The 22,078-nt window shown below is 41.4% G+C and overlaps 1 protein-coding gene across 2 annotated transcripts in view; it reads left to right on the top strand.

Moving 5' to 3' along the window:
• Positions 1–4,634: 4,634 nt before the first annotated feature.
• Positions 4,635–22,078, top strand: part of nod1 (nucleotide-binding oligomerization domain containing 1) — a 47,699-nt gene continuing 30,255 nt past the window's right edge. The window contains exons 1-3 of one of the 2 annotated variants that reach the window (XM_034173981.1): positions 4,635–4,767; positions 13,563–13,765; positions 13,872–14,046. In XM_034173981.1, coding sequence (XP_034029872.1) covers positions 13,589–13,765; positions 13,872–14,046 — 352 coding nt within the window. In that variant the 5' untranslated portion in view covers positions 4,635–4,767; positions 13,563–13,588. The remainder of the gene's footprint in view (positions 4,768–13,562; positions 13,766–13,871; positions 14,047–22,078) is intronic. The other variant, XM_034173980.1, reaches the window with a different exon arrangement.

Genomic DNA, 22,078 nt, shown 5'->3' with positions numbered 1-22,078 from the left:
GCAACTGTTTGTTGTGATTTGGCGCTATACAAGAAAAAAGTTGGTTGATTGAAGTTGATCAAATCAGATCTGCTCGTTGACATTGACCCTATGCCATGACATTGACCCTATGTGTCTTTTTGCAAGGAATGTTTTTGCAGTTTTTGCTCTATGGCAAGATGCATTATCATCTTGAAAAATGATTTCATCATCCCCAAACATCCTTTCAATTGTCCAAAATATCAACATAAACTTGTGCATTTAATGATGATGTAATGACAGCCATCTCCCCAGTGCCTTTACCTGACATGCAGCCCCATATCATCAATGACTGTGGAAATTTACATGTTCTCTTCAGGCAGTCATCTTTATAAATCTCATTGGAAAGGCACCAAACAAAAGTTCCAGCATCATCACCTTGCCCAATGCAGATTCGAGATTCATCACTGAATATGACTTTCATCCAGTCATCCACAGTCCACGATTGCTTTTCCTTAGCCCATTGTAACCTTGTTTTTTTTCTGTTTAGGTGTTAATGATGCCTTTCGTTTAGCTTTTCTGTATGTAAATCCCATTTCCTTTAGGCGGTTTCTTACAGTTCGGTCACAGACGTTGACTCCAGTTTCCTCCCATTCGTTCCTCATTTGTTTTGTTGTACATTTTTCGATTTTTGAGACATATTGCTTTAAGTTTTCTTTCTTGATGCTTTGATGGCTTCCTTGGTCTACCAGTATGTTTGCCTTTAACAACCTTCCCTTGTTGTTTGTATTTGGTCCAGAGTTTAGACACAGCTGACTGTGAACAACCAACATCTTTTGCAACATTGCGTGATGATTTACTCTCTTTTAAGAGTTTGATAATCCTCTCCTTTGTTTCAATTGACATCTCTCGTGTTGGAGCCATGATTCATGTCAATCCACTTGGTGCAACAGCTCTCCAAGGTGTGTTCACTCCTTTTTAGATGCAGACTAATGAGCAGATCTGATATGATGCAGGTGTTAGTTTTGGGGATGAAAATATACAGGGTGATTCCATAATTTTTTCCTCAGAATTGAGTGATTCCATATTTTTTTCCTCTGCTTGGTCTAAAAAAGTAACCGTTACTGACTGCCACAATCTTTTTTTCTTGATTTCTTATAGTGTTTCTTAAAGCCAGAAAGTTGCCATTTGAAATGACTTTAGTTTTGTGTCATGTCTGTGATCTGCTTTTTTTCTACAAAATTAAACAACTGAATGAACATCCTCCGAGGCCGGTGATTCCATAATTTTTGCCAGGGGTTGTATGTATAAAAACATTTTATTTGTAGGTGCCTTTCTCAGCACTCATAATTCTCGTAACTCTGGTGTGAATACCAGGCATCATGTTTGGAGGAAACCTGGCACCATCCCTACAGCGAGGCATGGTGGTGGCAGAATCATGCTGTGGGGATGTTTTTCAGTGACAGGAACTGGGAGACTAGTCAGGATTGAGGGAAGATGAAAGCAGCAATGTATGGAGACATCCTGGATGAAAACCTGCTCCAGAGCGCTCTTGACCTCACCTCAGTCTGGGACGACGGTTCCTTTTTCAGCAGGACAATGACCCTAAGCACACAGCCAAGATATCAAAGGAGTGACTTCAGGACAACTCTGTGAATGTCCTTGATTGGCCCAGCCAGAGCCCAGACCTGAATCTGATTGAACATCTCTGGAGAGATATTCAATGGGCAAAAACTGCCCAAAGATAGGTGTGCCAAGCTTGTGGCTTCATATTCAAGAAGACCTGTGGCTGTAAATGTATGGAGTTAAATTTGTCTCATTAATACTTGCTCATGCACAGAGGATGATTTACAAATATCCCTTGATTTGTACATGTGCTTTGTGATCCATAAACACAAATTTCTGTGGATTATTATGGCCATGTATGGATGCCCCAACAAGTTCATGTCACTGGTCCAGCAGTTCCACGATGGCATGTATGCGAGAGTCCAGGACAACGGAGAGTACTCAGAGCTCTTCCCCGTGACCAATAGCGTAAAGCAGGGCTGCATGCTGGCCCCTACACTCTAAAACATTGCAGCTGCATTTAGTTATGTCCACTTGCTACATACTTTAACATAAAGTCTGAGTCTGGGAGTGACATGGACTGAGCCAGCAAACCAGGCTGAAGCTGTACAATGCCATGGTACTTCCTTCCCTACTGTACACCAGTGAAACGTGGGCTGTCTACAGTTGCCATGCCAGACAGCTAAACGCCTTCCATATGAGATGACTGAGAACATTGCTCCGCATCAAATGGCAGGACAAAGTTCCAGACACAGAGGTTCTTGAGCGAGCTCAGATGGAGAGCATTCGCGCCACACTTCTGCACTCCCAGCTTTGATGGCCGACCATGTACACCGCATGGAAGACAACCGCCTCCCAAAGTGTCTATTCTACTGGTGCTCAAGGAAGGGAGGAGATCTCGTGGTGGACAGCAAAAGTGCTATAGGGACACCCTCCAAGCCTCCCTGAAGTGCTGTAACATCCCTGCTGAAACCTGGGAAGAAGTTTCACCAGACTGCCCTGCTTGGCGCGCCTCAGTCAAAACAGGCATAGCGGACTCTGAAGTGAAACGCATCCAAAAAACTGCAGCAAAAGCGACAACACCGGAAGGACCGGTCAAGCTCCCTTTCCCAGCCAGACATTTCATGCCCACACCGCAGCAAAAAATTCAGAGCAAAGACTGGCTTGGTTAGCCATCTGCGCACACATATTACCTAGTGCTGAATGTGAAGAAAAATGGTCATCTTCACTCACGAAGGACGAACATCATCATCATCATTTAGACATCATCAATTTTATTTATAGTAAACCAGAACAACCCAACGTAAACATGACCCAAATTACGTTTGCTTATCTTTTATTTTAAAATGAAAAAGTCACAGATAAGTAAAAGAGTGTTCAGTTTATAATTGTTCATTTTTTTTAATAAATGTTTTACAGTGTGGTTTCACACACACACACACACACACACACACACACACATATATATATATATATATATATATATATATATATATAAACACGTCTTATGGCGTGTTGTTGGACACTGTGAGTGTAATGGATGTGAAAACACACATACATTAAACGTCATCAAAAGATTATGAAACAGATTTTTTTTCTATCATGTATTGAACCAACATACAGTTATTTTTGTCTGGGCGCACCGGGAAAATGCTTTTTGCAAATGCTTTTCGGTTTGTGGATCACAAAACACGTGTACAAATCGAGGAATATTTGTAAATCGCCCTCTATTCATTTGCGGATTTGACATTGTGTGAAGCGCAAACTGTTTGTTTGTGGATTTGTCCAGCTTTGTGCTGAGAATGTCTCAATATTGCGAAACTGAGCAAAGTGATGAATGCGTGTGTTTGGTGATCCACAAATGCAGAATCACACATTACAAACAGAATTTTCAGGTTTGCAAATAAACATTTATTTGTAAAAACCCACACACGTTACTAATCAGAAATTTGTGTTTGTGGATCACAAAGCATGTGTACAAATCAAGGGATATGTTCAAACCACCCTCTGTGCATTTGCAAGTATTGAGACAAATTTAATGCCATATAATTGCTGCCAAAGTTATATCAACAAAGTATTGAGCAAAGGGTGTGAATATTTATGTACATGTGATTTCTAGAGAGCAAGTTGAGTCTAGTCTGTAGAAGTGGAGATATGCTTTGGAGAGAAGGGGAATGAAAGTCAGTAGAAGCAAGACTGAGTACATGTGTGTGAATGAGAGGGAGCCCAGTGGAATAGTGAAGTTACAATGAGTAGAAGTGGTGAAAGTAGATGAGTTTAAATATTTGGGGTCAACTGTTCAAAGTAATGGAGGGTGTGGTAGAGAGGTGAAGAAGAGAGTGCAGGCAGGGTGGAGTTTGTGGAGAAAGGTGGCAGGAGTGATTTGTGACCAAAGAATATCAGCAAGAGTGAAGGGGAAAGTTTACAAAACAGTAGTGAGACCAGCTATGTTGTACGGCTTAGAGACGGTGGCACTAACAAAAAGACAGGAGGCAGAGCTGGAGGTGGCAGAGCTGAAGATGTTGAGATTCTCTTTGGGAGTGACAAGAATGGACAAGATTAGGAATGAACATATCAGAGGGACAGCTCAGGTGTGACGGTTTGGAGACAAAGTCAGAGAGGCGAGATTGAGATGGTTTGGACATGTGCAGAGGAGGGACCCAGGGTATATAGGGAGAAGGATGCTGAGGATGGCGCCACCAGGCAGGAGGAGAAGAGGGAGACCAAAGAGGAGGTTCATGGATGTGCTGAGAGAGGACATGCAGGTGGTTGGTGTGACAGAGGAAGATACAGAGGACAGGGTGAGATGGAAATGATTGATCTGCTGTGGCGACCCCTAACGGGAACAGCCGAAAGACAAAAAAAATTATGTTGTCATTATGGGGTATTGTGAGTTGGATTTTGAGGGGGAAAAAATTTTGGAATAAGGCTGTAACATAAAATATGTTTGAAAAGTAAAGTGTAAAAAACAATATATTTTCCAACAATATGTAAAGTGAACTACAAATTAGAGGGTAGATCATAAAAAAGTAAAATTTGACTGAGGGCAGCACTAAGGGCATTAGAATTTCCCACATTCCTGCTGTTCTTTGAATACATCAGGTTGTGGGTGTGACGCAGTTGGAGTTTGTGTTTTCACTTCCTGAAACACACAGAAGTGTTATAAAAAGTAACTTTCAAGACATTTTAAGGACATTTAACTGTTTTATAGTTCTCTTGGACATGCGAGGACAAGATACGATGGTAGGAAAAATTTTTTTTATAGAATTAATGTTTTCACTTTGCTTTCATTTTTTAAACTCCTTTATTCCTAGGTATTTCACTTAAAAGTGACAAAGTAAAAATAGAAAGCAGCGTTCTGATTAAATAATGTACTTCCTCTTGGTGTTGGCATTTAATTCATGTGAATTGACTGAACTGAACTGCTTTAATTAATAATGACACCCCAGCGACAGTGTGGACAGTAAATTAAACCCCAAATCAAGAAACACAGGGATGATATGGAGAGTGAAATGTCCAAAGTAATTACATAGTTTCACCGTTTATGTACAACAGGTGTGAAGGGAAAATAACGAAGGACTGAGAACAGGACATATTTTCTGACAAACCATGATGGACATAACGCCCCCCCCAAAAAATCCCCAAATTATCTGGCAGTGGCTATCCGCAGGGGTGGTGCCCAAGTGGTTTCTGCACTTGTTTTCAGTGCGGAAGGTTCTCGGTTCAAACCCCGCCCTAGCCAAACTTCTCCATATAATCTGGAGTTGCGTCAGGAAGGGAATCGGCTGTAAAACTTGTGCCAATTTAAGGTCCACATCCACCTCTGATTTGCTGTGGTGACCCCGAGTATAAACAAGGGAGTAGCCGAAGGGACTTATTATTTGGCAGTGGCATATCCGTATTTGTATAGAAAAATTCTATTTGTACATAGCGTGTCTCTCATTGGTCACATGATTATGAGGCTATGTATCTTTATTATATGGCTACAATGCTACGTGCACTTTGATTGGCTAATTTCAATTTCAATTTATTTCATTTATATAGCATCAAATCACACCAAGTTGCCTCAAGGCGCTTCACACAAGTAATGTCTAACCTTACCAACCTCCAGAGCAAGCACACAGGGGTCTGAGTGGAAGAAACCTCAAGCAGACCAGACACAAAGGGGTGACACTCTGGGCCAGGAGGGTTGTAGAAACAGACACCACACCCATCTCTGGATGGAGCCACACCTCAAACAGAGAGAAAAAAAAAAAAGAATCAGACATTGGAAAGACAACAAATACAGTATAATTTGTAGGCATTAAGCAACAAGAAAAACAGAAGAAATACTAAGGTGATCGCTGCCCACTAGCCCAAAGCTTCACTAAAAGACACAGAATTTAGATAAAGTTAAGACCGCAGCCCACTCCGTTTCCTAATGAAATGATTTTAAAAGAGTAAAAAGCATAGTAACATACTAAGCCAGTATGCCAGCCATACAAAAGGGAAAATAAGTGTGTCTTAAGTCTGGACTTGAAAGTCTCTGTAGAATCTGACTGTTTCATTGATGCAGGGAGATCATTCTACAAAGCAGGTACACGATAAGAGAAAGTTCTGTGACCCGCAGACTTTTTATTCACCCTAGGGACACAAAGTAGTCCTACACCCTGAGAACACAAAGCCCGGGCCGGTACGTAGGGTTTAATTAGGTCGGCTAAGTAGGGAGGTGCCAGTCCATGAACAGTTTTATAGCTTAGTAACAGAACCTTAAAATCTGATCTCACTGGGACAGGAAGCCAGTGAAGAGATGCCAAAATGGGTGTAATGTGGTCAGACCTTCTGCTTCATGTCAAAAGTCTGGCAGCTGCATTTTGAACCAGTTGGAGACCCCTAATGCTGGACTGTGGTAAACCAGTAAATAGAACATTGCAGTAGTCCAATCTAGAAGAGACAAATGCATGAATTAGGTCTCAGCATCAGCCATAGACAGGATGGGATGAATCTTTGCTATGTTTCCCAGGTGGAAGAAAGCAGTCCTCATAATATCTCTAATATGGAGGTCAAAGGACAATGTAGGATCAAAAATTACCCCAAGGTTCCTCACTTTGTTAGTGTGATGTATGACACACGAGCCTAGGCTAAGCATTAGCTGGTCAAATTGATGCCGATGTCTCATTGGATCAAGAACCATCATTTCATTCTTATCAGAGTTTAAAAGTAGGAAGTTGAGACATTCGGCTTCTCACTGATGTAAGGCAATCTTCTAAGGATGAGATTACCAGCAGTTATCGGCATGTATAATTGATTATCATCAGCATAGCAGTGAAAGGTAATCCCAAAACTCCGCAAGGGGTGCTATATATATTGACATGTAGATCTACACGCAAGTGACTGACCTGGTAAGCCCCTATGTACCGGCTCGGGCCCTGTGTTCTCAGGGTGCAGGACTTCTGTGTTTTCCCAGGGTGAATAAAAAGTCTGCCGGTCACAGAGCTTTCTCCTACCGTGCTCCAGCTCTGTGGAATGATCTCCCGGCACACATTCGGCAGTCTGATACTGTGGAGACTTTAAGTCATGTTTAAAGACTCATTTGTATTCCGTTTTATCATTAGTGTTATAATGTGTTTTTATTCTTGTATTCTTTTATGGTCATCTTTTTATTGTGTTTTAAATTTTAATTCAGTTTTCTTGTTGTTGTTTTATGTTGTGTGAAGAGCCTTGAGACGAGTTCATCGTAAATTGGCGATATATAAATTAATAAATTTGAATTTTGAATTTATATAAAGAGAGAAAACCAGGAGGCCTAAGATGGACCCCTGTGGAACCCCAAATTTCATGTCACTAAGGTTAGAGGCAGTGTTATTGTACAAAACACAGTGAGTATGACTGGTCAGGTATGACGTCAACCATGCAGGGGCACTCCCAGTAATCTGAAAATGATTCTCCAGCCTATCAAGTAGAATATGATAATCCACGGTATCACACGCAGCACTAAGATCTAACGGCACCAGAACCATAGTGGTGTCTGAATCCATTGCAAGCAAAAGATCATTCAGCACTTTATTGAGCTGTCTCTGTGGAATGATATTTTCTAAAAGCAGACAGCAGTTGCTCAAAAAGATTATTCTCAGTAAGGTGGTCCACGAGTTGCCGTGAAACCACCTTTTCCAGAATTTTAGAGCAAAATGATAGATTTGATATTGGCCTGTAGTTATTCAATACACTAGGGTCGAGATTAGATTTCTTAAGTAATGGTTTAATCACTGCAGATTTGAAACATTTCGGAACAGATCCAGAAGTTAATGAGAGATTAATCATTTCCAGCACAGTCTTGGTATGGGATCAAATAAGCAGGTTATGCTTTTTGTAGACTTACCAGTTTCGTCAGCAGGCATAGTGAGATACTATCAAATTCTGTAAATCTAGGAAATACCTCAGTAATGGCGCCTACCTCAATAGCAGGGTGTAGTTGCTGGGTTAAGGCATTCTGGGATATGTTTAACTGAATGTCTTCTATTTTCTTCTTGAAGTAATTAAAAAAATCTTGTGTTGTAAAAGGTGTGTGTGTGACTTACAGGTGGTTGTCCATGAATAAGTGTTGCCACTGTGTCGAACATGAACTTTGAGTTACGCTTGATTTTGTTGATCATATCAGAGTAATAGGGCCACTTTGTAGCCAGTAGTGCATGCTTATCGTCTAAGACAGCATCACGCTATGCAAGGTGGAATACTTCTACTTTTGAACTATGCCAATTCCATTCTAGACCTCTGGCCTTATGCTTGAGGTCATGCAAGTAATCATTGAACCAAGGTGATTGTGTTTTGCGGGGGGTTAACAAAGGTTGCGCAATCATGTCGAGTGTAGTTTTGAGCACTGAGTTTAAACTGTCCATAAGATGTGTCTGTCTACTGTCTACTGATTGGGCATTTTCTAAACATGAAGCTAAGATTTCAGGGAGTCTAGTTTCAAGTTCAGTTGTAGTTGTGGAGTTGGTGCATCGCCGCAGTGATAAATAAGGTTTTTGTTCCACTAAACACGGCAGCGAAACTGTAAACTTAATAAGTGAGTGATCAGAGACCACTGATGTAAGAGGCATGATATCAGTATTTGTGACAGCAATACCACATGCAAGAACCAAATCCAGGGTATTTCCACTGATGTGCATTGAGTCCTGAATGCATTGCTGAAATCCTAATGCATCCACAATTTCCATAAATGATTTGCAGAGGGGATCAGAAGGCTTATTTATATGACTGTTAAAGTAACTAGTAATCAGAATGTTATCTGCACTTATCGACAAGTTAGAGATGAATCTATCAAATTCATCTAAGAATTCAGAGTATGGGCCAGGGGGCCTATATACAGTGCTAAAATAGTAGCTGATTTTTATTTACCTGATGTTGGCAATACGTAGCATCGTGGGCAGAGCAGAGAATCAAATGTTCAAACGAGTTATATTTGTGACCCCCAACAGCTAATAAACTAAACCTAGATTTATAAATAAGAGCAACACCCCCGCCTTGCTTCACATCACGAGGGATGTGACTAAATGTGTACGCCGGTGGGCAGGCCTCATGTAAGGGGAGGACAGCTGTAGGTTTAAGCCAGGTTTCACATAACCCAATCATATCTAAGTGATGATCCATAATTAGATCATTAATCAGCAATGATTTTGAGGACAGTGATCTAATTTCCGATCTTGTGTTTTCCCATATCAGACCGTTACCAGAACAATCAGCCCAGCTCGCGCATCAAATTTGTTGCAAACCAGAAAGCTAAAAACATGATTAGAAAAACCAAGATGGACATGAACATACTCCATAAATATCTAAACAGATTGAAAGGTTACCGGCTAACAACCGGACCATCTGTTAGCAAGTTCTTCATGGAGGTGAAGCAACCAGGTTTGATTACAAGCCCAACACCGTCAGCGGCTTTCATATTCAGGCGATACCGTAAGTTCGTGTGTTTATATATATAATAGCCCTGTAATAAACAAATTATTAACCTGGCTTGCTCGGTCTGTACAGGAATATCAGACCTCTGTGTTTTTCCGCATGGACCACGCTAAACACCCGGTCCCTACTGTCAACACTAGGGATGAGTGAGTACACCACTATCTGTATCTGTATGTGTATCTGTTCAACCATCTAAATTATCTGTGTCAGTATCTGTACTCGTAGTGGGCGGGGCCTAAACCAGAAGTGGGCGTAGTTGAACCCGAAATGGCTGGGGCTTAAATCAGTACATTATTTTAAGTCTGAAATTGATACGAATTGATCAGAAGTTGCTATATTTATTGTTTATTTGAAAACTATTTACAGAACAGCCTCAAAATTGAGATTCAAATAAATGTTTTTGATCACAAAAGTCAGAGAACTATTTACAGAACAAGTTTTTTATGAACTCAGAACATTAATATTCTTAAGTGTATGAATGAATATTTACAGAACAGCCTCAGAATTAACATTCATTGTAGTAGGAAATTATGAACTACTAAGTATGCATGAACAAGAGTTGTCATACTCAACACAACTTTCTTTTTTTAATTTTATGATCAAACTGTGATTTTTTTTCAATTAGTTATTTTTACTACCTAACATTCTTGGCATTTTTTCCCACACAAAGTTAAACAATAGTGATTAAGGTGTGTTTGTGACTGTGAGAGGGAGAGAGGTTGTTCGACTGACCAATTTATTTTTATGAACTGCAGTGAGAAAGTGTCAGATACTGCATGCAGCCATATTCAATAAAAATACTATTAATATAGGCTACTTTGTGTGTTCAGCTATATGTATGTATGTGTGTAAGTGGTCTGTAAGACTGTCTATTTTTTTTAATGATCTGTGTGAACTTGGTGATTCATGCAAACATCCAGTGATGGCAAGCAGGGAAATAATATGTCAGCCTTGTTCAATGTATTCTTCTCAAAAGTACCGCGTTCAGTAGGAGCAAATAGGTCAGCGGCTAAGCACATTCAAACAGAAGAAAAGTGCATTTTGTGAAGAAATCGTGAAAATTGGTACAGTGGTAGAGGACCCCCAAAGGGTCATTTTTCAATTAGGACCCACCCCTGAAACGCCCCCTGGTGGCCGCCATCTTGAATTTCAATCTGGCCGCCTTTCAGTACATATTACAACCCATAACTTCAATACTAAGACAGATAAAAGCATTCTGTTTAAGGCTATCCCCCATTTTCTGGGTCTGTAAATCTAATGAGACTGTTTACAAGATTGTATCATGTCCGCCATCTTGGATTCCAATATGGCCACCACCAAAAACAGATATTTTGCAATATATCCGCAAGTAAGGCAAATTTTTAAATAATTCAAAATGACAATTCAATGATTATAGGGTGAAATATCTTTTTAGACAGATGTCCCTATGCCTTGTTGCCCTCGACCATTTTGGTTTCCAATATGGCTGATGCTTGTAGGAGGTAATCTATCTTTGTATGCTCTCTGCACAGTCAAATCAATAAATTCAATTATCATTGAATGACTGAATGAATGAAAGAATGTAACTATACATTTTACATGTCTTTTCTTTAGAATTCATTGAAAGGTAAATTTTTGTGCAAATAGCTTCCCATACATTTCAGTGCTGCCATCTACAAATAATCAGTTTCACTAAAACAAAAGGAGGTGATGAAGTGATGAAAATTAAAGTAAAAGTGAACAAAATGTGATACTTTGAAATATTACACTGAGAATTTAAGTTGTCTGCATTAATCTTATCACTTCAAGGTTAGTGTTTGTAGTAAATAAAGAAAATGTTATATTAGTTCCTCTAATAAAGTTCAGTTCATTAGCCTAACACAACACCACATGGGTTCATGCCTATGGAGCGCCAATCGTGTACTAATTAGAATAGCTCTGTTGGGTGCTCTGCCGTTCTTTGCTTCAAGGTTATTATCTGTAGTAAATAAAAAATTGTTAAATGCTATGCTATGCTAGATGCCTACAGAGCACCCATTGTGTGCTAAATAAAATACATAGTTCTGTTGAGTGTTTCTATTTAAGTTCTTTGAAACAATAAAACCGGTTCTGGCACAAGACGCCACGTTCATTCTTCCTCACGCCTACCTGGAAATTGGCAGAGCTTCCTTAGAAACAATGAAAACAAGCAAGAATTGTTTAAATTTCTGGCGACAAAATGTGTGAACTGTCCAACTGCTGAAGTAAACTCATCTTCAGCAACATTAATGAGGAAGTTCTTGGCACTTCAGTTGCTGTTAGCCCTGCAGTTAATGCATGTTCACATGAAGAGGCAAACACCAGGATCTTCGTTCATGTGAATGACATTGTCAAGCAGGGAAATTCACAAGTGATGATCCGCACAGTAGATACTGATGTTGTGGTAATCGCAGTCGCAAAGTTTCAAGACACTGGCTTGGAAGAACTGTGGATTGCCTTTGGTACTGGTGTGGATTCAGACATATTCCAGTCCATGAAATTGTGGCTACGTTGGGACCTGAAAAAGTCAGTTGGGGCTTCCATTTTTCCATGCCTTCACTGGCTGTGACACAGTGTCATTCTTTGCCAATCATGGCAAATGGTCTGCATGGCAGACATGGCAAACATTCCCAGAAGCTACTGACACGTTTCAAAGACTGTCATTGAAACCAGACACTGTTACAGATTATGACATGTTGCCATGTTGACATGTTATACTAGGGTTGAGCCAGATACTCGTTTCAGACGAGTACCCAGCTCAACCCTAGTCAACACCTCGGTCTGATATTTTCCCATACAGACCTCACGCTTGGTTATTATCCCTTTAGTATTTGCTGTTGATACGTAGAATCCTAAACTATGTTAAAACAGCTCCTAACCGTAATCCCTAATCATAACAAGGACGCGCTATGTACAAATAGAATTTGAAATTATTGATATAGCTACATATGGATAGCCACGTCGAAATTATTTTCAAGTCTGTCTGATAATATGCAGTGATCAGTAGTATCATAAGATGCTCTAAGATCCAACAGCAGCAGCTGTAGTGGAATCTGAATCCTTGAGCCATACTGTATTGTTAGCCCCTTCACTGAGTGCCATTTCTGTGCAGTGATGAGTCCTAACTGCTGATTGCTCTGGTTTGAAGAGAATCTTTATTGGTCAGATAAGCTGGGAAACTATTTTTCAAAATAATTGTAAATTCCACACTTTCCGGGTGCACTGTATCATTGGATCTCATATTAAGAGTTCCGTAGAAAAACTACCAAATGCAAATGAACACTTGGAATCAACTCCAGGCGTTTTGTCCGCTCAATCTTTATGGAATAATGAGGGATCGGGCCACACCTGGTCACAAAACTGCTGTTCAGTCAATTGTTCAATGGCTTGTAGGCTCTGAAAGTGGAAAGGCTGTGTATAAAAATGGCTGTAATTCCTAAAATGTTAATGCAGTATTTTGTTTAATGCCTTGAATTACAGATGAAAGTCTCCACTACAAATACATGTTGATTGTTTTGGTTCAACTCCATTGTGGTTGTGGCACTGCCTAAACACTTATGAATGTACCCAACTGTATATCACAAGCACTTTTTAAAATGTTGCAGGAGAGGTTTCATAGCATTTTTGCATTCCTGCAATCCTCATTTGTTTGAAAGAGCCTGATTTCCTGATTTGTTATGAAGCACTGCTGTTGTTGTAGTTGTAATTGACTTTAGAGCTGTAACGATAAATTAACTGGACTATTTTGATAATTCATTAATCATTTTTACGTCTTTAAAAAATTATTTCAGATTCTTAAATATGAATATTTTCTCATTTATTTGACTTGATTTATTATCTTGAATCCTCTCTAGCAATAAACTGAATATATTTAGGCTGTGGACAAAACAAGACATTTAGATAACAATAATTGAAATTTTTCGCTATTTTTTGACATTGATTTAAGGACCCAACAATGAATCGTCTAATCAAGAAAATAACTGATCGATTAATTAATTCTGAAAATAATAGTGAGTTGCAGTCCTAATTGACTTATCAGAATGTATTTGCTGATGTATAAAATCTGACATGCTTTCATTTGTCTGATTGTTGTCCCACAGTCGTGACTGTGTGTTGTTCCATAAATATGGGTCAGATGGAAAAAGACGTGGTGCCGTGCCTCCACCTCCTCACCTTCTACCGAGAGGTTCTGGTGTCCAAGGTGAGGAGCATTCAATGCATCCTGGACAACCTTTTGGCTTCTGGTTTTTTCTGTCCAGAAGATGTTGAGATTGTGCTGCGTACCCTCACCAAGCCAGATCAGGTATTTCAGTCAAGGCAGTTTTTAATATTGTTCAATAAAGCTTTCATTTTGACCAGTTCCTTCTGAAATATATTGTTATATTGTGTCATCTTTTTTTTTTTTTTAGGTACGCAAAATATTGGAGTTCATCCAATGCAAAGGAGAGGAGGCTTGTGAATTTTTCATTTATATCCTGTATAAAGTTGGTGATGCGTACATTGATCTCCAGCCGTGGTTGAATGAGATCAATTACAAGCCAAGTGATCACATGAAGGAGCTGACGGTGGTGAACACAGATCCCAGTAAGTATCACTATTGGTCATCCCTGGAGTACTCTGTGGGTTTTCATTCAACTGAAGGTCATCACTTAAGCCCCTTTCACACCGGGCCCACTTTGAGTTGCATCGTGCGGTGTCATGATGACGCCACGTGGATGCAGCCTAGTGCCGAGACAATGCAGCTCAAAGCCGCAACACCGTGACAACGCACAGGATGAAGCAAATCGGACGCCAAAAATTAAACATGTTTAATTTTTTCTGCGTTGAGCACAGGATGCAGAAAGGAAGTGGATTCAACACAAGTCAGGGCAAAGCAACAGTACTCAATGTGACTGGAAGCCACACCCTCACAATACAATGTTACCCAACACCAGTTTATGATTCCTGCTGTGTTCTATTGTTCCCGAAGTATAAATCACAGAGGATTGTTTTTATACCGTGTACACAATGCAGTAAAACTACATGCTCAAAGATCACAGAAAAAATTAAATGCTCAGCCTGGCTGCAGCTTCAGGTCCTTGCGCTTAAATTCTCTCACAACTGTGTTTAAATAAAGTCCATAAAAGTCCTGCTCACAGACTGATCGCCAGAGACACGACATGTCCACATCCAGTAAAAAGTCCAGATATCTCCAGTCTACTCACGGACAGTTCGTTCGTGTGCGCACATGTGAATAATTAAAAGAAAAAAGAACTGGCTGGCTGCAGGCAGTTCCTTGCTCTCCCCTCAAACTCTCTCATAATTGTGTTAAATAAAGGACAAAAAAGGACATAAATCCTGCTCACAGACTGATTGCCAGAGACAGGACATGTCCACATCAAGAATAACTCCAGACATCTCCACATTTACTCACAGATGGTTTGTTCGTGCACGCAGGCCCGCGCGCATGCACGCAACTCGTGGTCAATAAAAGAAAGATAAACTATAACAGAAATCAGAGAGCAGCCCTACAGCTGTGCAGCTCTGCAGCTCTGCACAAGAACAAATATAAACTAGAAGAGAAATCAGAGTGCACAGTCTGGCTGCAGCCAGACTGCCTGCAGATCCTCCTCTGCATCATCACCTCCTCTCTGCCCCCTGCTGCGCACACCTGACGCAAACATTCCTGCATCGTCATGACGCCACATGAAGCAACTCGAAGCAGGCCGGTGTGTGTTTTGAAACAAGGTTCGGTCAGATCGGCACACAGAAATGATCACACAGACTGCATTTTGCTAGAACAAACAGGCGTATGTTTATTCCCCACAAAAGCAGTTACATCAAACACAAGTGGTTGCAGCGCATAAAATATCTCTTTCTCTCTTACCGTGACGCCTTTAAGGTGGAGAGCCAACACCTTCGGCAGAGTGCGCTTGTCAACCGGCTGGACGTTCGCACGCAACCCGCAGCAGACTCTATCGGAGCATGGCTCTGCCCCCTCTTTTCTAGTGTGTGCGCGAAGGGAGGGTGAGTGGCCATCTCAAACTCCCAGGCGCACATAATTCCTTTAATCAACAGGCATCTGAAAGTTCAAAAACATAATGACCCCAGCTCTTCACTCCCAGTTCAGAATGACCCCAGCATGCTTCACTCCCAGTCGTTAGTGGCTACAAAAACAAATTTGTGCAATTAGTGTAATAATAACAAGTACATCATTAGGGTTACTTTAAGACAGGGGCAAAACAACATAATCTTTTCTCCACACAGTGTGAAAGGGGCTTTAGAGTTGATGCAAGGGACTAATCAGTGAAACCATGTGCATGAAACACACTCATGCCTGGAGCATTCCCTGCTGCTAATTTGTACAATGGTATTCAGTTGGCTTCCTGTTGTCTGGATCACTTTGTCACAGGGGTCACCAACACTGTTCCTGGAGTGCACCTGCCCTGTACATTTTCCACATCTACCTACTCAAGTCATTCCTGATTTTATTAAAAGTGGTGTTTTCCAGCTCTTGATTGGCTGAACACACCTGATACAGTTAGTTGCCTTGGAGTGGAACAGGGAGAGTTAGAAAACATGCAGGGCAGGTGCCCTCCAGCACCAGGGTTGGTGACCCTTGGCAGATAAATTAGAAGATACATATACTGAATTTGAAAATAAACAGCTGAGCTACCCATGCTACCACATTAAGATCTGGGCAAATGGAATATTGGCATTTCTGCTTTCAAACAAAGCTGGAAGGTTTATAATTCATGTAGTTCCAAATATTGATGCCTTTTTTGTTGCTGATTTGTTTGCATGGAGATACAATAAAGAGCAAGCTATTGCTGACCAAACAAATAAACAAACTAAAATGAATCAATCAATCCCTACGACTGCTAGGGCAGAATAAATCACAGCAATGAATAGTCTTCAGAGGGTCTTGCTGAAACCAGATCAGACTCAAATTAGAAATCAACCAAGATACACTCATTTGGGATGTTCACTTCAAATTTGTTAACTCAAGGCAAAGTCATGTCTAGATGCATGTGCTGGTCCTGTAATTACCATATCCACAACCTCACAGAAACGCCTTGTGTCCTGGATGGCAGCCACTCAGGCAGACAAGAGGTCCGTTCCCACATATAATAAAATAATCTGCTGTAGCCATTCGAACAGTGGGTATCCCTTTGGCCTTCTCCTGCTACTGGCCAGTTACAGCGCTCATCTGCCTGCTGAATCATGCACAGAGAATCGCACCACATGGCCAAATTGTTGACACTGATGCTCCCCTCACATGCAAGTGATACTTCTCATCTTAGTTGTCTTAGTAACCACTCGTTGATATTAAGACATTCCAGTGGTACCCAAGGATCCTCTGAAGTGACCTGGTAACTGAAGACATCCAATCATTGCCTTAGGTCACTGGTTAACATCGAAGTCTCACAACCATACTGCATGGCAGGGAGCACGAGGAACCTAAAGACTTGGAACTTTGTTCTTCTGCAAGGATATCGGCATCACCAGACACCTATGTCCTATTGAAACCTATTGAAAGTTCATGTGGTCACTTGGGCATTTTTAAAAGAGTAATGTCTAAGGAGTATGTGTGCCAAATTTGGTGCTTGCATTACCATTTGAAGTATTTTTTTAGTTATCCGCTGCACTATTGTGCAAGTTCTCCTACTTAGAAAGATGAGAGAGGTCTGTAAATTTCAACATAGGTACACTTCAATTATGAGAGACAAAATGAGAAAAAAAAATCTAGAAAATCACATTGTAGGATTTTTATAGAATTTATGGTGGAAAATAAGTATTTGGTCAATAACAAAAGTTCAGCTCAATGCTTTGTAACATAATCTTTGTTGGCAATGACAGAGGTCAAATGTTTCCTGTAAGACTTCACCAAGTTTGCACACACTGTAGCTGGTATTTTGGCCCATTCCTCCATGCAGATCTCCTATATGTGATGTTTTGGGGCTGTCGCTGGGCAACACGGACTTTGAACTCCCTCAACAAATTTTCTATGGGGTTGAGGTTTGGAGACTGGCTAGGCCACTCCAGGACCTTGAAATGCTTTTTACGGAGCCACTCCTTCATTGCCTGAGTGGTGTGTTTGGGATCATTGTCATGCTGGAAAACGCAGCCATGTTGCATCTTCAATGCTCTCACTTATGGAAGGAGGTTTTGGCTTAAAATCTCACGATACATGGCCATGTTCATTCTTCCCTTAACACAGATCAGTCGTCCTGTCCCCTTTGCAGAAAAACAGCCCCAAAGCATGATGTTTCCACCCATATGCTTCACAAGTAGGTATGGTGTTCTTGGAAGGCAACTCAGCATTCTTCTTCCTCCAAACATGACTAAAAGAGTTTTACCAAAATGTTCTATTTTGGTTTCATCTGACCACATGATATTCTTCCAATCCTCTTCTGGATCATCGATATGCTCTCTGGCAAACTTCAGACGGGCCTGGACACGTATTGAATTAAGCAGGGGGACACACCTGGCACTGCAGGATTTTAGCCCCTCTCTGCGTAGTGTGTAGCCTTTGTTATTTTGGTCTCAGCTCTCAGTTCATTCATCACGTCCCTCTGTGTAGTTCTGGGATTTTGACACTGTTTTCATGATCATTTTGACCCCACGGGATGACATCTTGCGTGGAGCCCCAGATTGAGGGACATTATCAGTGGTCTTGTATGTCTTCCATTTTCTTACAATTGCTCCACGTGATTTATTCACACCATCCTGCTTGACTATTGTAGATTCACTCTTCCCAGCTGGTGCACATCTTCAATTTTCTTCTGGTGTGCTTCGACAGCTCTTTGGGCCTTGGCCATGGTTGAGTTTGGGAGGCTGACTGTTTGAGGCTGTGGATAGGTGTCTTTTATAGAAATAACAAGTTCAAACAGGTGCCATTAATACAGGTAACAGGTGGAGGACAGAAGAGCTTCTTAAAGAAGACGTTACAGGTCTGTGAGAGCCAGAAATCTTGCATGTTTGTGGGTGACCAAATACTTATTTTCCACCATAATTTACAAATAAATTATTTAAAAATCCTACAATTTGATTTCCTGGATTTTTTTTCTCATTTTGTCTCTCATAGTTGACGTGTACCCATGTTGAAAATTACAGACCTTTCTCATCTTTCTAAGTAGGAGAACATGCACAATCAGGGACTGATTAAATACTTTTTTTACCCCACTGTATATGCACCTTTAGCAGCAATTACAGCCTCAAGTCTTCTTAAATATGATGCCACAAGCTTGGTGCACCTATCTTTGGGCAGTTTTACCCATTCCTTTTTGCAGTATCTCTCAAGCTCCATCAGGTTGGATAGGGAGTGTCGGTGCACAGACATTTTCAGATCTCTCCAGAGATGTTCAATCAGATTCAGGTCTGGGCTCTGGCTGGGCCACTCAAGGACATTCACAGACATGTCCTCATGCCACTCCTTTGATATCTTGGCTGTGTACTTAGTGTCATTGTTCTGCTGAAAGATTAACCGTCGCCCCAGTCTGAGGTCAAGAGCACTCTGGAGCAGGTTTTAATTCAGGATGTCTCTGTACATTGCGGCATTCATCTTTCCCTCAATCTTGACTCATCTCCCAGTTCTCCCCACTGAAAAACATCCTCACAGCATGATGCTGCCACCACCATGCTTCACGGTAGGGATGGTGCCTCGTTTCTTCCAAACATAACGCCTAGCATCTTTGTCTCATCCGACCAGAGAATTATTTCTCATGGTCTGAGAGTACTTCAGATGCCTTTTGGCAAACTCCAGGTGGGCTGCCATGTGCCTTTTACAACTCAATTCCAATGAAGTTGGGACATTGTGTGAAATGTAAATAAAAACAGAATACAATGATTTGCACATCTTCTTCAACCTGTATTCAATTGAATACACCACAAAGACAAGCTATTTAATGTTCAAACTAATAATCTTTTTTGTTTTTGTGCAAATATCTGCTCATTTTGAAATGGATGCCTGCAGCCCGTTTCAAAAAAGCTGGGACAGTGGCAACAAAAGACTGGGAAAGTTGATGAATGCTGAAAGAACACCTGTTTGGAACATTCCACAGGTGAACAGGTCAATTGGAAACAGGTGAGTGTCATGATTGGGTAGAAAAGGAGCATCTCCAAAAGGCTCAGCCATTCACAAGCAAAGATGGGACGAGGATCACCACTTTGTGAACAACTGCATGAAAAAAATAGTCCAGCAGTTTAAGAACAATGTTTCTCAACGTTCAGTTGCAAGGAATTTAGGGATTCCATCGTCTGCAGTCCATAATATAATCAGAAGATTCAGAAAATCTGGAGAACTTTCTACATGTAAGCGGCAAGGCTGTAAACCAACATTGAATGCCTGTGAACTTCGATCCCTCAGGTGGCACTTCATTAAAAACCAACATCATTGTGTAAAGGCTCTTACCGTGGGGCTCAGGAACACTTCAGAAAACCATTGTCAGTGAACACAGTTTGTCGCTACATCTACAAGTGCAAGTTAAAACTCTGCCATGCAAAGCGAAAGCCATACATCAACAACATCCAGAAACGCCGCCACCTTCTCTGGGCCCGAGCTTATTTGAAATGTACACACACAAAGTGGATAAGTGTGCTGTGGTCTGATGAGTCCACATTTCAGAATGTTTTTGGAGATCATGGACGTCAAAACGGCAAAAGAGGAAAAAGACCAGCCAGATTATTACCAGCGCAAAGTTCAAAAGCCAGCATCTGTGATGGTATGGGGGTGTGTTAGTGCCCATGGCATGGGCAACTTACACATCTGTGATGGCACCATCAATGCTGATAGGTACATCCAGGTTTTGGAGCAACACATGCTGCCGTCCAAGCAACGTCTTTTTCAGGAATGTCCCTGCTTATTTCAGCAAGAAAATGCCAAGCCACATTCTTCACGTGTTATAAAGCATGGCTTCGTCGTAAAAGAGTGTGGATACTTGACTGCCTGCATGCCTGCAGTCCAGACCTGTCGCCCATTGAAAATGTGTGGTGCATTATGAAGCGCAAAATACGACACAGAGACCCCGGACTGTTGAACAACTGAAGTCGTACATCAAGCAAGAAGGGGAACGAATTCCACCTACAAAGCTTCAACAATTAGTGTCCTCAGTTCCCAAATGCTTATTGAGTATTGTTAGAAGGAAAGGTGATGTAACACAGTGGTAAACATACCACTGTCCCAGCATTTTTGAAATGTGTTGCAGGCATCCATTTTTAAAAGTGAGTAAATATTTGCACAAAAACAAAAAAGTTTATCAGTTTGAACATTAAATATCTTGTCTTTGTGGTGTATTCAATTGAATATAGGTTGAAGAGGATTTGCAAATCATTGTATTCTGTTTTTATTTACATTTTACACAACCTTCCAACTTCATTGGAATTGGGGTTGTACTAAGGAGTGGCTTCCGTCTGGCCACTCTTCCATACAGGCCTGATTGGTGGATTGCTGCAGAAATGGTTGTCCTACTGGAAGGTTCTCTTCTCACCACAGAGGAATGCTGGAGCTCTGATAGAGTGACCATTGTGTTCTTGGTGACCTCTCTGACTAAGGCCTTTCTCCCGTGATTGCTCAGTTTAGACGGGAACCAACTGTAGGAAGAGTCCTGGTGGATCAGAATGTCTTTCATTTATGTGTTATAGATGCCACTGTGCTCACTTGGACCTTCAAAGCAGCAGAAATGTTTCTGTACCCTTCCCCAGTTTTGTGCCTCGAGACAATACTGTATCGAAGATCTACAGACAATTCCTTTGACTTCATGCTTGGGTTGTGCTCTGATATGCACTGCTAACTCATCACTCTCTCTCATCTTCAACCACTTATCTGGAATACAATTTTTGTGGGTGTAAAGCCTGAGTCACACAGAGACAAGCTCATCTCTCATCTTCAACCGCTTAGCCGGGATCGGGTCACGGTGGCAACACCTCCAGTAGGGGACCCCAGACTTCCCTTTCCCGGGCCACATTAATCACCTCTGACTGGGGGATACTGAGACGTTCCCAGGCCAGTGTGGAGATATAATCTCTCCACCTGGTTCTGGGTCTTCCCCTGGATCTCCTTCCAGCTGGACGTGCCTGGAGCTGGTCCCTAGAGACACACCCAGGAGGTATCCTTACCAGATGCCTGAACCACCTTACCTGGCTCCTTTCAATGCGAAGGAGCAGTGGCTCTACTCCGAGCTCCTCACGGATGACTTAGCTTCTCACCTTATCTCTGAGGACCAGCCACCTTCCTAAGGAAGCCCATTTTGGCCGCTTGTACCCGCAATCTAGTTCTTTAGGTCATGACCCAACCCTCATGACCATAGGTGAGAGTAGAAATGAAGATTGACCAATAGATCGAGAGCTTCGCCTTTTGGCTCAGTTCCCTTTTCATCACAACAGTATGGTAGAGTGCATGCTACCATACTGAGAAGGGACCCCCTTACTCCATACTCCTGCAGCACCTCCCACAGTATCTCCCGGCTACATGATCATACACCTTCTCCAAGCCCACAAAATGCACGTAGACTGGATGGGCATACTCCTGGGCACCCTCCAGGATCCTTGTGAGAGTGAAGAGCTGGTCAGTTGTTCGACGGCCAGGATGGACCTGCATTGTTCCTCTTCAATCTGAGGTTTGACTTAATTTCGGTTT

The sequence above is a fragment of the Thalassophryne amazonica genome, chromosome 7 (genome assembly GCF_902500255.1).
Source record: "Thalassophryne amazonica chromosome 7, fThaAma1.1, whole genome shotgun sequence".
In the NCBI taxonomy this organism is placed as follows: Eukaryota; Metazoa; Chordata; class Actinopteri; order Batrachoidiformes; family Batrachoididae; genus Thalassophryne; species Thalassophryne amazonica.
The sequence above is the reverse complement of the archived record's forward strand: the minus strand, read 5'-3'. Positions and strand labels throughout refer to the sequence as shown.